The sequence below is a fragment of the Bufo gargarizans genome, unplaced genomic scaffold (genome assembly GCF_014858855.1).
Source record: "Bufo gargarizans isolate SCDJY-AF-19 unplaced genomic scaffold, ASM1485885v1 fragScaff_scaffold_45_pilon:::fragment_2:::debris, whole genome shotgun sequence".
Classification (NCBI taxonomy): Eukaryota; Metazoa; Chordata; class Amphibia; order Anura; family Bufonidae; genus Bufo; species Bufo gargarizans.
Genome location: NW_025334121.1, coordinates 1017560 through 1031683, shown reverse-complemented (window position 1 = coordinate 1031683; position 14124 = coordinate 1017560). Strand labels below are relative to the sequence as shown.

The window sequence follows — 14124 nt, the reverse complement described above, 5'->3', positions numbered from 1 at the left end:
AAGCTTAACTAAAAAGTCTCTAAACAGAAAGGGAAGAAGCAGCCACCTTAGCCAAACTGAAGGTCTTCGACAAGCATTAGGACAAGGTACCGACCTAGACGGTTTGATCCCAGAAGAAGTGGGAGACCCAGCTGACCGCTCTGCCAGATGTGTGCTAAGGCAATCATCGCCTGCTCCTCCTGCTAAATCGCATGTACCAATGCCACTTCTAAATCACCAACTAGTGAACCCACAGAGCACCAGATATCGTCACCCACCGATAACAAGGTAATTTCTAGCCTCGGGCCAGCTGATCCTCCAGAGACTAAACCACAGCTTAATCCTTATGCCACATCATTCTGTCCTGATCAATCTAAGCCTTATATGCCAGAGCCCCTACACGCCCCAGAGACCCCACAATGCAATCCAGCAACAAGGAAAGGGAGAGCAGACATGTCGGACTTTGCCAGATACTTGATGCGCAGGGAGATGATTAACATTAGTCTCTCTCAAAGTATGAAGACTGTGCTGAAAACTACAGAGCCTGGAAATCGAACTTTGAAGCTGTGACCTCATTGCCAAGGAAGAACTTGACTTGCTTGTCAACTGGTTAGGCCCAGAATCTGCAGAACACAAAGACATTAAAGGGAACCTGTCACCAGGATTGTGTGTATAGAGCTGAGGACATGGGTTCCTAGATGGCAGCACATCCGCAATACCCAGTCCCCATAGCTCTGTGTGCTTTTATTGTGTAAAAAAAAAACGATTTGATACATATGCTAATTAACCTGAGATGAGTCCTGTACGTGAGATGAGTCAGGGACAGGACTCATCTCAGGTTAAATTACATATGTATCAAACAGTTTTTTTTTTACACAATAAAAGCACACAGAGCTATGGGGGCTGGGTATTGCGGATGTGCTAGCGGCTATCTAGCAGCCCATGTCCTCCGCTCTATACACAAAATCCCGGTGACAGGTTCCCTTTAAGAGCAGTTCATGCATGTCACTCAGAGGAAGGTCTCGCTGCAGCATGGAAGAGACTTGAACAGACCTATGGCAGTTCTGAAGCTATAGAAAGCGCCTTATTCAAGAGACTTCAAGCCTTCCCAAAGATAACTGGCAAGGACAATCGCAAGCTCCAGGATCTGAGCGACCTACTAAAGGAATTAGAATTGGCTAAACTGGACCCACGTCTGCCATGACTGAGTTACCTTGATACTGCCCATGGTGTGAATCCAATTGGGTCGAAACATACAACACGGCATGCAAGAAAAATGGGCAGACCAGGGCTCCAGATACAAGAGAGAACACAACGTGTCTTTTCCCTCAAATTTTTCCAGATTCATCAGTGCTCGGAAGAAGAATGATCCCAGCTTTGACTTCACAGAATCCACTCTGCCTGCTTCACCCTCATGCTCAAGGTATGACAACACAACAAGTAAACGTAGAGACTTAAGGGGAACAGTCTCAGTTAGGAAAACAAATGTCCCACTTATTACAACCTCCACTACTAGGAAGGACACCCCCGTCCTTAAAGAAAAGGACCCTAATCGCATGTGCCCTATTCACAAAAGACCCAATGTCGTGGGCTCAGGGCAAAGACTTTGCAAGAACGCAGAGAGACACTCAAAGAGCTTGGAGTGTGTTACGTGTTGTGCCTCGTCAGATCTTATGGCAAAAGACTGTAAAGCTATTATCAGGTGTGCAGAATGCAGCATGTTGGATAAATGCATCCTACTTTGCCTCCAGACAATGCACTACCTCATACTGCAACCAATGCCGTCGCACTTCATGACGGGGAGCCGCCGGCTCAAGAGCTAGCTACAACGACTGTCTCCTCCTCCTGTATGGAAATATGTGGCAAGGAGACTGGTTCCAAGTGCTGTGCTAAAGTGTGTTTGGTCAACATCTACCCAGAAGGGCAATCTGAAAAGGCCACCAGGATGTACGTCATTACAGATGAACAAAGCAATAGGTCTCTGGCGAAACCCAAATTCTTTCAGATCTTCGGCATTATGGGGGAAACAACACCGTACACCCTCAACACTTGTTCTGGTCGTGTAGAGACTTATGGCAGAAGAGCCACTGGATACCTTTTCTCCTCCATTAACGGGAACGTTCATATACCCTTGCCAACATTAATCGAATGCGATCAGATACCAGATGAAAGAGATGAAATTCCTTCTCCAGAAGCTGCATACCATCATTCCCACCTTAAACATCTAGCTAGTGAGATTCCTCCTATGGACATGAATGCTGACGTCCTACTCTTGCTCGGGAGAGACATTCTGAAAGACCAGAAGGTGCGGCAACAATGCCACGGTCCTGACAACCCCCATATGCACAGAGACTCGACTTAGGCTAGGTGATTGTGGGCGATTTATGTATAAATAAGAGCCACAAACCATCTCAAGTGAACTCCTTCAAAACTTTTGTGCTCAAAAATGGTCGGACATCTCACTTTAAGCCATGTGTTCATCATTACGAGGTAAAGGAAAAGCTTTCTAACCTCCTTAAGGCACCGTATATCATTCCTACCCTTTATGACAACTTACGAAGATCAGTGTTTTGTACAAGACCAGAGGACATCAGATTAGCCTTGTCCATAGATGACAAAGAGTTTATTAAAAGAATAGACAATGGATTCTTCAAAGATGCATCTAATCACTAGGTTGCACCTTTACCTTTCTGTGCTGCAAGAGCCAGACTTCCTGACAACCGGGAACAGGCACTATCCAGATTCATCTCCTTGCAACGGACGTTAAAAAACAAACCCGAAATGAATAATTATTTTGTGGCCTTCATGGAAAAGATATTTCACAATGACCATGCAGATCCGGTTCCACCTTTGCAAGAGCATGAGGAATGCTGGTACCTTCCCCCTCCTTTGGAGTATAACACCCACGGAAACCAAACCAGATAAGAGTGGTATTCGACTCAGGTGCCAAACATAATGGCGTATCTCTGAACAACGTCCTTCTCAGCGGTCCAAACCTGACCAATTCTGGTAGGAGTACTTATGAGAGTCAGAAAGGAGCCAGTTGCCATTACAGCAGACATTGAACAAATGTTCCACTGCCTTATCGTACGGCAAGACCACACAAATTATCTCAGGTTTCTTTGGCACAGAGACAACGACACCAGCAAGGAAATGGTTGAATACTGCAGGAAGGTGCACATGTTCGGTAACAGTCCTTAACCTGCTGTGGCGAGTCAGAGTTTGGGAAAGATGCCCGAAACTTAATTGAAAGAGACTTCTACGTGGACGACACACTCAAATCCTTGCCCACAGTGGAGGAAGCCATAGATCTGCTCAAAGGGACACAAGGTCTGGAGTTTTTGCTGAACCAGAGTGAAGAAACTCCTACTCAAGACGTCTTCAGTCTCCAAGACCCTCATGAAGATCCAGAGACTCGCCCTGAAGTTAGTACCCTTGTCACCAAGTCTGAAAAGAGGTCTGGCTTGGGCTGTCACCGCTTTGAACGCTTCTCCAGATGGTCAAGGCTCGGTTACACCATTGCAAGGTTAGTCCACAGCGTACATTGCTTTCACGCTGAGAGACATAACACTGAATGTTACGGTTGGCACGTGTGCCATAAACCTCTCACTGCAGAAGATATTGTCCTCAGTGAGCTGCTTGTGATACGTAACGTACAGCAGAGTGCCTTTCACATGGAACCTAAATGTATACATCACAAGCAAGATATTCCAAAAAGCAGCCCCACTGTCATCTTGAAACCAGTAATTGAGGATCACGGCATGCTGAGGGTTGGTGGTCACCTAAACAAGGCTAAGTTAGAGACTTCAGAAAGGAATCCCCTCATTTTTCCTGCCACTCACCATGTTACTACACTGCTGATACGTCATCATCATCATCATGAAAGAATCAAGCACCAAGGCGGACATTTCACTGAGGGTGCTTTAAGAGCCGCAGGTCTTTGGATAGTGGGAGCAAAAAGACAGGCTGCTCATATCATTCACCATTGCATTAAATGTCGCAAGGAAAGGGGAAAACTGCAACATCAACAAATGCCTGATTTGCCAGTTGATAGGACAAGCACTGAACCCCCGTTTACTTATGTTGGTCTGAATGTCTTCAGGCCATGGACAGTCACTGCACGAAGGACCAGAGGTGGTCATGCAGACAGCAAACGATGGGCAGTGTTGTTTACATGCTGAAGTGTACGTGCCATACACACTGAAGTAATAGAATCCATGGACGCTTCTAGTCTCATCAATGCTTTAAGACGATTTCTAGCTATCAGAGGACAAGTAAAGCAAATGAGATCTGACTGTGGAACCAACTTCATTGGCGTCAGCCGAGAATTGAAAATCGACTCTAAGTCAGTTCAAGACTACTTGGCCAACAATGGCTGTACACGGATCTTTAACCCCCTCATGCCTCTCATATGGGTGGTTCATGGCAAAAAATGATAGGCATCACACCCAAGACATTGGACTGTTCCTGGCCACCCATTCTAGTTTACTGTGTTTTCTTTATTGCTTTTTGTCTTTCAGGTTCCAGTATTCGCATAGAACTTCATATGGACATTCATGTTTAGTGTATAGTGTGAAATCCTAGGATTTCAGACGGGGAGTGTGCTGTCCCAGCATTTATTTCTTCCATTTAAGATTAATTGCTGTATTTGTGTTATCATATTATTACCATGTTATGTGATGCTGCCACCCAGTGGTCATTCTTGTTATAGGTTTCCTGAATGTATTATGTAAATCCCATTTGTCCTTTGCTCCCTGTCTACTCCTCCCCTTTCGGTGACATCACATCCTGTTCTCTCTGTTCCTGTGTGCGTTTTCTTCTGCAGCAGACTCAGAGCTGGTGAGAGCATTTCGTTTTGACCTCAATATCCTCAATGTGTCTTTTTGCTCAAGGTAAATTCAATAAATTACCAGACCATCTCCACTGTATTCTCCTCACTGGATTATCACATGCAACTGGTACTACAACCTAGGGATATTAGCGAGTTCAGCTGTCTACCATTGCTTGTACAGATTACCACTCACAAGCAGTCAGAAAGTTCTCTAACGTACATCTGTGGCAGAATAGGGCTTCAGTGAAAAACGGATTGCATCCGGATGTGACCTGGATACAGTCCGGATGCAATGAGTTTTTCACTGATGATTGCTAAAAGATGTTGTTTGTAAACCTTTAGTTTTTTTTCATGCGCGTGAAAAACGCATCAAAATGGATTGCACCCACGCGGAAAAAACGGAACAAATGCACGCAATCGCAGACAAGACTGACAACTTGCTTGCAAAATGGTGTGAGTTTCACTGAACGCACCCTGAGCCAATCCGTATTGTTCATGTGAAAGATGCCTTAACAGGGCAGAGTAGGAGAAGGGGAAGGCCACAGCAGACTGCAGCGAAGCGTCTCACCTGTGCTGCTGATGCAGTTTAGCAATCTCCTTCTCAAAGTCCAGCGGCTGGTTGGTTATGAATGTGAAGTCGACAAGGTAACCAGGCAAGTGCTCCGAGTGACTGTAATCTCCGATCTCAGCTTTTCAGGGAGAAAATAACATAAATCAAACGTTAAGAACGCAGGGAATGAAGATCTGCAAAGGACAATGCTGCAGCAATACTTACACTGGACGGCGTAAGAGGCCAGCAGGGCGGCAGTATTGTAAGGGCAGGGCAGCCTGCAAGGTAAGAGAAGAACTCAACTGCAAAACACGGAAGCTGCGAGCTATAAGCTTATTATGCAAGTCGCTCAATGTGACACTTGTGATTTTAAGGTTACAAACATTATTATAATACTCATGATCGCCTCATCTATATCAATGTCCATAGCTCCCCTATTACTTCTAGATACGTGCACCATGTGTTATACTCCAGTCACATCTAAAGCTGCAGAGACACTTCTGCTGGTTGCACCCTGCTTCATCAATATGCTAGAGTGATACAGTAGTAGGTGTCAGCACTACATCTTCTGCAGTGATGAGCTCTGCACCGAGTCTGAACCCAGGAATATATCTGGGTTATAAATGGCTCCATAGGTCGTTTGTTCCAGTCACTTACCTCCCAGTCAGAATGTCCTGTTTTATCTGCAGGAAGTACTGATACCTGGAAGAGAGGGGGACTGGATCTGAACAGCAATCACAGGAAGCTTTTTTTTTTTTTTTTTTTGCTTTTTATACATTTTTGCAGGAATTTTGGTAACCAAATGTGCCCATGCTGAAGGTATATACTGCCTGCTCGCCCATCTGTCATGGCTGATTGTGAGCGCATTCGTAAATGCGTTAAATCTTTGTGTACTTTGTGTATTCCTCCTGTAAGTTGCTGGGGCCCCTACCTTGTGTATTCCTCCTGTAAGTTGCTGGGGCCCCTACCTTGTGTATTCCTCCTGTAACTTGCTGGGGCCCCTACCTTGTGTATTCCTCCTGTAACTTGCTGGTTCCCCTACCTTGTGTATTCCTCCTGTAACTTGCTGGGGCCCCTACCTTGTGTATTCCTCCTGTAACTTGCTGGGGCCCCTACCCTGTGTATTCCTCCTGTAACTTGCTGGGGCCCCTACCTTGTGTATTCCTCCTGTAACTTGCTGGGGCCCCTACCTTGTGTATTCCTCCTGTAACTTGCTGGGGCCCCTACCTTGTGTATTCCTCCTGTAACTTGCTAGGGCCCCTACCTTGTGTATTCCTCCTGTAACTTGCTGGGGCCCCTACCTTGTGTATTCCTCCTGTAACTTGCTGGGGCCCCTACCTTGTGTATTCCTCCTGTAACTTGCTGGGGCCCCTACCTTGTGTATTCCTCCTGTAACTTGCTGGGGCCCCTACCTTGTGTATTCCTCCTGTAACTTGCTGGGGCCCCTACCTTGTGTATTCCTCCTGTAACTTGCTGGGGCCCCTACCTTGTGTATTCCTCCTGTAACTTGCTGGGGCCCCTACCTTGTGTATTCCTCCTGTAACTTGCTGGGGCCCCTACCTTGTGTATTCCTCCTGTAACTTGCTGGGGCCCCTACCTTGTATATTCCTCCTGTAACTTGCTGGGGTCTCTCTCTACCTTGTATATTCCTCCTGTAACTTGCTGGGGTCTCTCTCTACCTTGTATATTCCTCCTGTAACTTGCTGGGGCCCCTACCTTGTGTATTCTTCTATAACATGTTGGGGTCCGTACCTTGTGTATTCCTCTTGTAACTTGCTCAGGTCAGAGACAAAAAACTTGACTCTAAAGCTCAGGCTGTGTGGAGATCCCCCTGTAAGCGAGTAGAAAACAGATGCGAGAGGCTTTACCGTCTTCACTACAAACTGAGAGACCGCCATGCACAATGCACTGCGGATGAGACCGCCGCTCATATACTCGGCAGTATTCAGAAATCTCCTCCTCAGGTGCTTGTGGGAAATGACTTACTTTTCAGCTGCTTCCTGATTGGTTTATTCGGGTCTAGCCACCTCTGAGTGCGACAAAAAGGAAAAAGGACTTGAAAAGACCAGAAAGGACGGGAGATAAAGAAGTGACAACAGAATGGCGCCCATGAGATGCAGTGACTGCGCCGTGCACAGAAACCACGTCATCAGTCTTACCGGGTTATCGCAGGAATCGTCGGCCAACTGTAGTCCAAAATAGTCCCGCTCGGTCAGATCCAGGAACTTGAAGACTAAATCTAGCAGCACTTGTCCATGGTCGTGCTTCTGAAAAACATGGCGGAGACGACAGCTACATGTAAAGTTCTGCAAACATCGGGGAGATGCTGGGATCCAACATTTTCTGACAGCCATAACTTTTTTATATTTCCGTCCACAGAGCTGTATGGGGGCTTGTTTTTTGCGGGACGAACTGTAGTTCTTCTTGGTACCGTTTTTGGGGTCACTGATCAATGTTATTGAAGTTTTTGGGCGGGGAAAAGGTGACTAAAAAATGGTGAATCATGTGGATTTCATTTTTTTTCATTACAGCATTCACTGCACTGGAATTTTTTTTTATATTTCAATAGTTTAGACATTTTTGGACACAGATACCGGATATAAAAATATATTAACAATTAAAAAATAAACATATGTACAATTGGGAAAGGGGGTGATTTAAACTTTTAATTTTATTTTAGTTTTTACTTTTTATTTATTAACTATTAGCCCCCTGGAGGATCTTTTGATCCCTTGTCCAATTCATTCTAATAGAGATTTATTAGGGTTAATAGGATTCTGACACCGTCCCTGCTGAGCTGTGCCTCGTGGATAGCACAGCTTACCATGGCACTCCTGAAAGGCTTCACATTTACTGCGGGGGTCTCCTGTCGGAAGGCAGAGGGAGCCGTATCCCTCTGCCTTACCTCACAGGTGCCGGCACTTGAGGGGATAAATGACAGGGTTCGGCGGGATTGCCTTTCCCCGTCATTGCGGCGGGGTGTCTGCTCACCGCAGCACCTCGCTCCATACAGTCCCTCAACCACTGTGACATACGGGTCAAGGTGGTTGAAGGGGTTAAAGTTTATTAATGATAAACATAATAGGCCGTGAGAATAATTTCCTTTGGTGAGGACAGTTCTCTCGTGTGAAAGGTTCCTTTCATTTAGATCCTCTGTCCATGCACATCGCGGCACATCGATTCAATCCCTGCGCTGTCAGTGGATCCAGTCGATTCTACATGTAAGAGCTTCATTACTGTCTTACATTTAGACCATTTTCTACGCATAAAAAATTGTAGAAAATGGTAAATGAGACGGGCCAGGCCGCCCCCTTCCCTGATTCCGCACCACGGCATGCGACAACATCTGCGCCACATATATATACTCTTAAAGGGGTTCTACAGTTATTTTAAACCGATGATCGGCGGGGTCCGACACCTGGGACCGCCTGGGTGGGGCTAAGCTCTGTTCACTTGAATGGAGCTTAGCCCCGCCCCGGCCACTGATACTAGTCGTCACTGGGCCTGCGGTTAACAGCGCAGCTGCCGTGCGGCGCTACTGCCAGCGCAGCTGCCTTCTCAAACAGCTGATCGGCGGGGGTCCCGGGTGTCGGACCCCCGCCGATCAGATGCTGATGATCTATCCAGAGGATAGCTCATCAGTTTAAAATAACTGCAGAACCCTTTTAAACACAGCAACTAATTTGAAAAATCAGAGCTGCAGTGTAAAGCATGGGGAGGAACAGAACAGCAGCCTTTGAGGAGATGAGAGGTGGATTACAGACTACCTCCGACTTTTATAGACAATGCCACCAAGCTGGAGTCACTGATCACAGCGGTACCTTAATGAAGCACAACTAAAAAGCCCCCCCACCCCCCATAATAAGCAAGCCAAGTTCCCGAACCAGAAAGTGTTCACAGGAAGAAGCTTCTCCGGGGATAAGTTACACGGAGATGAGAAAGTCAGGGACGTTTTCAGTTTATGCTTTACACGTGGAGCCGCGGGGAGTCCTCAATATTCATGAGATGAGGGACCAGAGATGCCAGTGACCCCCGTCGGTGGCTCCTGGACATGACTCTTGGTCACACGTCACCAGATACAAAGAAAAAAATCTGAGCTGCTCAGTGATTTTATGGGAGAAGTCAGCGTCAGGAGGGGGCGGCCGGCTCGAAATGCTGAGTGAATGATTGATAGGAGAGGTTACAGAGAGCGCTGCGGGCAGGGAGCGTCTCGGATGAGAGGGCTGATAACAGAGAGCGAGGCATTCAGCTGCACAGGGAACGTGGTGTTAATGTGACTAACATTTCTTTCAGTTTCTGGAAATGCAGGACTTGTGACTGTGGATATTTGATTTCAGCATTTATTTATTTTTAAAGTTAGTTTTTTTAACCTGTAATGTTAAAGGGGTTTTCCCCTGAAATAACCAGAGTGGCAGTTCTATGGGAGTTCTGGAGACAGCAGAGTACAGCGATCAGGGGGCCCCTGCTCTCGCGATCGGTGGGGGTCCCAGTGATAGGACCCCAACCGATCTGCCAGTTATCCCCTATCCTGTGGATGCGGGATAGCTTTTACCTAGTGGAATACCCATTTAAGACACACGTTACATCACAGCCTAAGGGAGTATTCACACGACAGTGTTGGTTTTGCGGTCCGCAAATCACGGATCCGTGTGTTCCGTATGTCTTCAGTTATCTTTCCGTCTCCGTTCCGTAAGTCCATATAATACGGACGTGGTGCTTCCGTGTGTCATCCGTTTTTCACGGTCCGCAAAAAAACTCAGGGGTCTGCAAAAAACAGATGAGATACGGATGCATTTTCGTGTGCTGTTTTTTTACGGACCCAATGACTTTCTATGGGGCACGGACCGCAATTTGCGGCCAAGTATGGGACATGTTTTAAAATAAAAGCAACGGACACACGGAACGGACAGCACACGGATGACAATGAAAGGCATTTCGCAATTTTTGCGGACCCATAGAAATGAATGGGTCCGTGCATGGTCCGCAAAAATTGCGGAACAGACGCGGAATGGACACGGAAGAAAAACACGGTCGTGTCAATGCTCCCTAAGAGGTGAGCCCCCTTCCTACATCCCTGCGGCCTGCACTGACGGTGAAACAATCTGGATCAGAGCTTTTTGTGCTCTTGGTTGTTAGTATGGGGGGTGGCTGTAAGTCACAACTGTCCATCAGCGGCGGGTGATCATATGTGCACAGCTTCTGCGCCCCATCACGTGCGTGTGGATGCAGGAAGTGGTTAATAGCGGATCTTAAATAAGTCATTTATGAAACAATGCCCCTTTTAAATTTAAATGGGTTTTCTGGGAGCACAATATTGATGGCCTATCCTCAGGATAGGTCGTCAACATCTGATCTCTGGGGGTCCGACGGCCAGCACCCCCGCCATTCAGCTGTATGAAAGAGTTACAGCGCTGGAACAAGCCCTGCAGCCTCATCACAACGCTCTATAGTGGCCGTGCTTGGTACTACAGCCCAGGCCCACTCACTTGAATAGGACTGAGGGGCCCATGTGACTGATGAATGTGACGTCACTGACATAGGAAGAGGCAGGAGCGCTCCAGTCTCTCCAAAGAGCTGATCGGCAGGGATGTCGGGAATCAAACCCATGAGGATAGGTCATGAGAACCCCTTGCAAACGCAAAGGACAGCGTTCACATGGTAATGGATATACATGGGGCTGACCCCGCGCCCAAGGCTATATTATTATGTTGGCACTTACATTTACACGGAAAGCTTGCACACTGTTATCCAGAAGGAGAACGCTGCACACCACCTCTGTGCTCTGTCTGTCTCGGGCCTGCTCCGATGCGCGCACATTGTAGGTTCTGCCGGCAGGCAATCGGAAACGTGCGCTCATTACTGTCCACACAAAGTCTGCGAAAAGGAGAAAAGGCGGAAAACATGAGGCAGAACGTTCATGGCTTCACAGAAGAGCAGCATCACATCATAGTAAGGCTCTCATCATGTCGGAGGTGCATGTTGGGAGTATTCCCCGAGGTATACTGAGGACCTGGACAAAGCGTTGTATGGGAGCACATAGACAGTCCTGGCATAAGCACAAGGAGATTCCCAGCGCAGAACTATCCACATAATGTAATGTGAACAGAGCCTAAAGCTAATACTTTACTGCAATGGAAGTCAGGCACGGTCGTACTTCCGCTCAAGTTCATGGCGACCACCCTGATGCTGATCAGCGGCGCACATTTTTCTTTTCCACCTAAAAACCAATCCAAACAAAACTGCAGAAAGCAAGACGGCGACGCAGATCCGATGTCCGGGAGTCATCAATCAGAAAGACGGGAAGGTCTGCGTCACCATGGGGGCTAATGTCTGCAGGTACGTGGCATGGGTACCGTCTTCACATACCCCACATTATTTCACCATAGTGACCCCTATACATCATCAGGTCATAGGTCAGACTAGTATAATGACCTGAAGCTGATTATAAGAGGTGCCCTGTACAGATGGAGTGTTACCCTGTGTAACGGGCCTCCTGCTGGCCCTGAGGTCGGCTCAGTTCACACTTTGCATTTTCTAGTAGGGTCCAGTTACACCTCGCCCTTCCTTTAGCCTCCTGTCTGCTTCTGGAGTACACAGAGCAGGCTAGTGACACAGCGGGCAGTGCCACGCACCTCTATTTGGGAATATAAGCCTTACTTCCAGCGCCATGAACCACGTGCTACCTGCACGGCGACACCACAGCGTGCGCAGGTTCCTGGCGGTCAATACATTATGTAAGAGCATGCTCGCTGCTGTCTTATCGCATGCCCTGTGGTCTGAAAGGATAAAAAGTGAAGCTGAACAATTTCCTTAGTGAGGGGAAGATGGGACGTTTCCTTTAAGGAGGGGCCGCCTGCAGCCGCTTATCAGTCCCAATGTCAACACTGGCAGCAATCAGACTTCCTGCAGCATTTCACCAGGAGAGGACAAAGTTATAAAGGACGCCACCACCCATAACAACTACTCTGCTATTACTATGTGCAGCCTGTGTGCTTAGTAGTAAATGTACATCTACAGGTATGCAAACCTTCATGCTTTACACTGCAGGCTTGATCCTCAAAACTGGAAAATGGAGCAAAAAAATAATAATATATAGTTTTACAAGGTTAATTCCTGTAATATCCAAATTTAGATGAAGCTTCAATTCGGGTAGGTTCACGTACGGTTAGTGGAGGATGCCGAGATCAAAAGGAGTCAATACTTTTCCTGCTCCGCTTATTAATCCAGCTATCAAATACATAGACAGCGACTGAGGATATAACTTATGGAGCGAAGGAAGGAGAATGAAAGGGGGCCACCATACAATGCCTAGAGGGGCGGTCGCCCTGGATAGAGGTCCTTGTATTAAAGGGATACTACCAGCATGTACTGGACGTTCAGATGATGCCCATGCCCAATGCTCTCCACAAGTACAGCTGGTAATGGGTCTGCAAGAACTACTACTCTCAATTCTCTGTATGTTACCATTTTGGAGAATCAGGGACTCACATTGCACTAGGGCCTTTTAATGCCTGTGCCCACCATGCCTGAATGCTATACTGATCTGCAGTGATATAACTGGTGGTCTTCCAGCAGATACGGGTTGTAGACCACGAGGGTCCATTCATATGTTCAGGATTTATGCAAATTTCAGGGAATCTCAATGTCAAATTCAACATAAAATCTGCAAACACTCCGCATCCCATGTCTGACCGGTTGACATGGTATGGAAGATCTCCGCATGGACTGTGTCCAGGCTTTGGAAATAAGAAGTATGCGACTTATTCCCATGGATTCAGCCGATCGGCCACACACAGGGGAGACCACTGAAGGCAGATCCGTGGCACCAACTGCAGCAGAAATCAGAAGGTCAAAAACTCTTTCTTACATGAATCCTGTAGTAAATATGGAAATCCACCATGTGTGAACATTCCCTTACACTGAACTCTTACCCCCAATGCTGGACAAGTGTCAGTCTATACTGTGTCCACGGCAGTCTAGCACCAGGAAGATCAGGATGAAGAAAAATCTCTTCCTTCTGAATACAAAGGTGGAGATTTCGGGAATCCTGGTTTTCCGGGAGAAGCCTGCACGGACGACATGACGATCCAGATTCATGCATTGGATCACTATGGAAGAGCTTTCCAACACCCGTCAGGAAAGCAGATGTGTGTGTGTGCAAACACTGCATCAACACTCTGCTATGTAAAGGGAAGACGTTGGCGCGGGCCTGGAATTAAAACCAGTGGGAGGTTTAATAAAATTTTAATGAGGCCTCGGCCTGACAATTCCCCCGAACCGAGGAATGAAATTCACAGATGATTGATGGGCACGGCGCAGAGCACAGAGGTGATGAGACGGTGATGTGATTACAGGGGCAGGAAATATCCGTCCAGCTCCACAGCTGCCGCAACAACATGGCGGACGCCGCTATCAGGGCTTATGAGGGGATTGTTTAAAGGGGTATTCTGACATATATGAGGACATACAGATATCTCCCGCCATATAACACCCCGGATATCAGGAAGCACGGCCACACTCTGCTACTGCGGGCATTGCTCCCAGGGCTGCAGCTAATGAAGGGAAGCTCGTTAGGACGGTTAATTGTTCATCAGATGCATATTTATTAATCAAGGCTTTGTATGCTGAGCAGGCGGCAGCGACAGACCCTAATAATGACCTGACCTACATCCATCATCATGTGAAGGCGCAATACAAGACACCCCCAGTAAATTCCAGTCCTTGAGTTGTCCATTAAAATTCCATTGCAAGTCTTTCCCCAATT

At 47.1% G+C, this 14124-nt stretch overlaps 1 protein-coding gene across 3 annotated transcripts in view; it reads right to left on the bottom strand.

Moving 5' to 3' along the window:
• The window catches only part of PTPN4 (protein tyrosine phosphatase non-receptor type 4), a 51616-nt gene that overhangs the window by 26305 nt on the left and 11187 nt on the right, over positions 1-14124 (bottom strand). For all 3 annotated transcript variants that reach the window (XM_044273194.1, XM_044273193.1, XM_044273195.1), the window contains exons 3-9: positions 11080-11234; positions 7520-7627; positions 7347-7389; positions 7113-7191; positions 6018-6062; positions 5586-5638; positions 5379-5499 (exon numbers count right to left, since the gene is read on the bottom strand). In XM_044273194.1, coding sequence (XP_044129129.1) covers positions 5379-5499; positions 5586-5638; positions 6018-6062; positions 7113-7191; positions 7347-7389; positions 7520-7627; positions 11080-11217 — 587 coding nt within the window. In that variant the 5' untranslated portion in view covers positions 11218-11234. The remainder of the gene's footprint in view (positions 1-5378; positions 5500-5585; positions 5639-6017; positions 6063-7112; positions 7192-7346; positions 7390-7519; positions 7628-11079; positions 11235-14124) is intronic.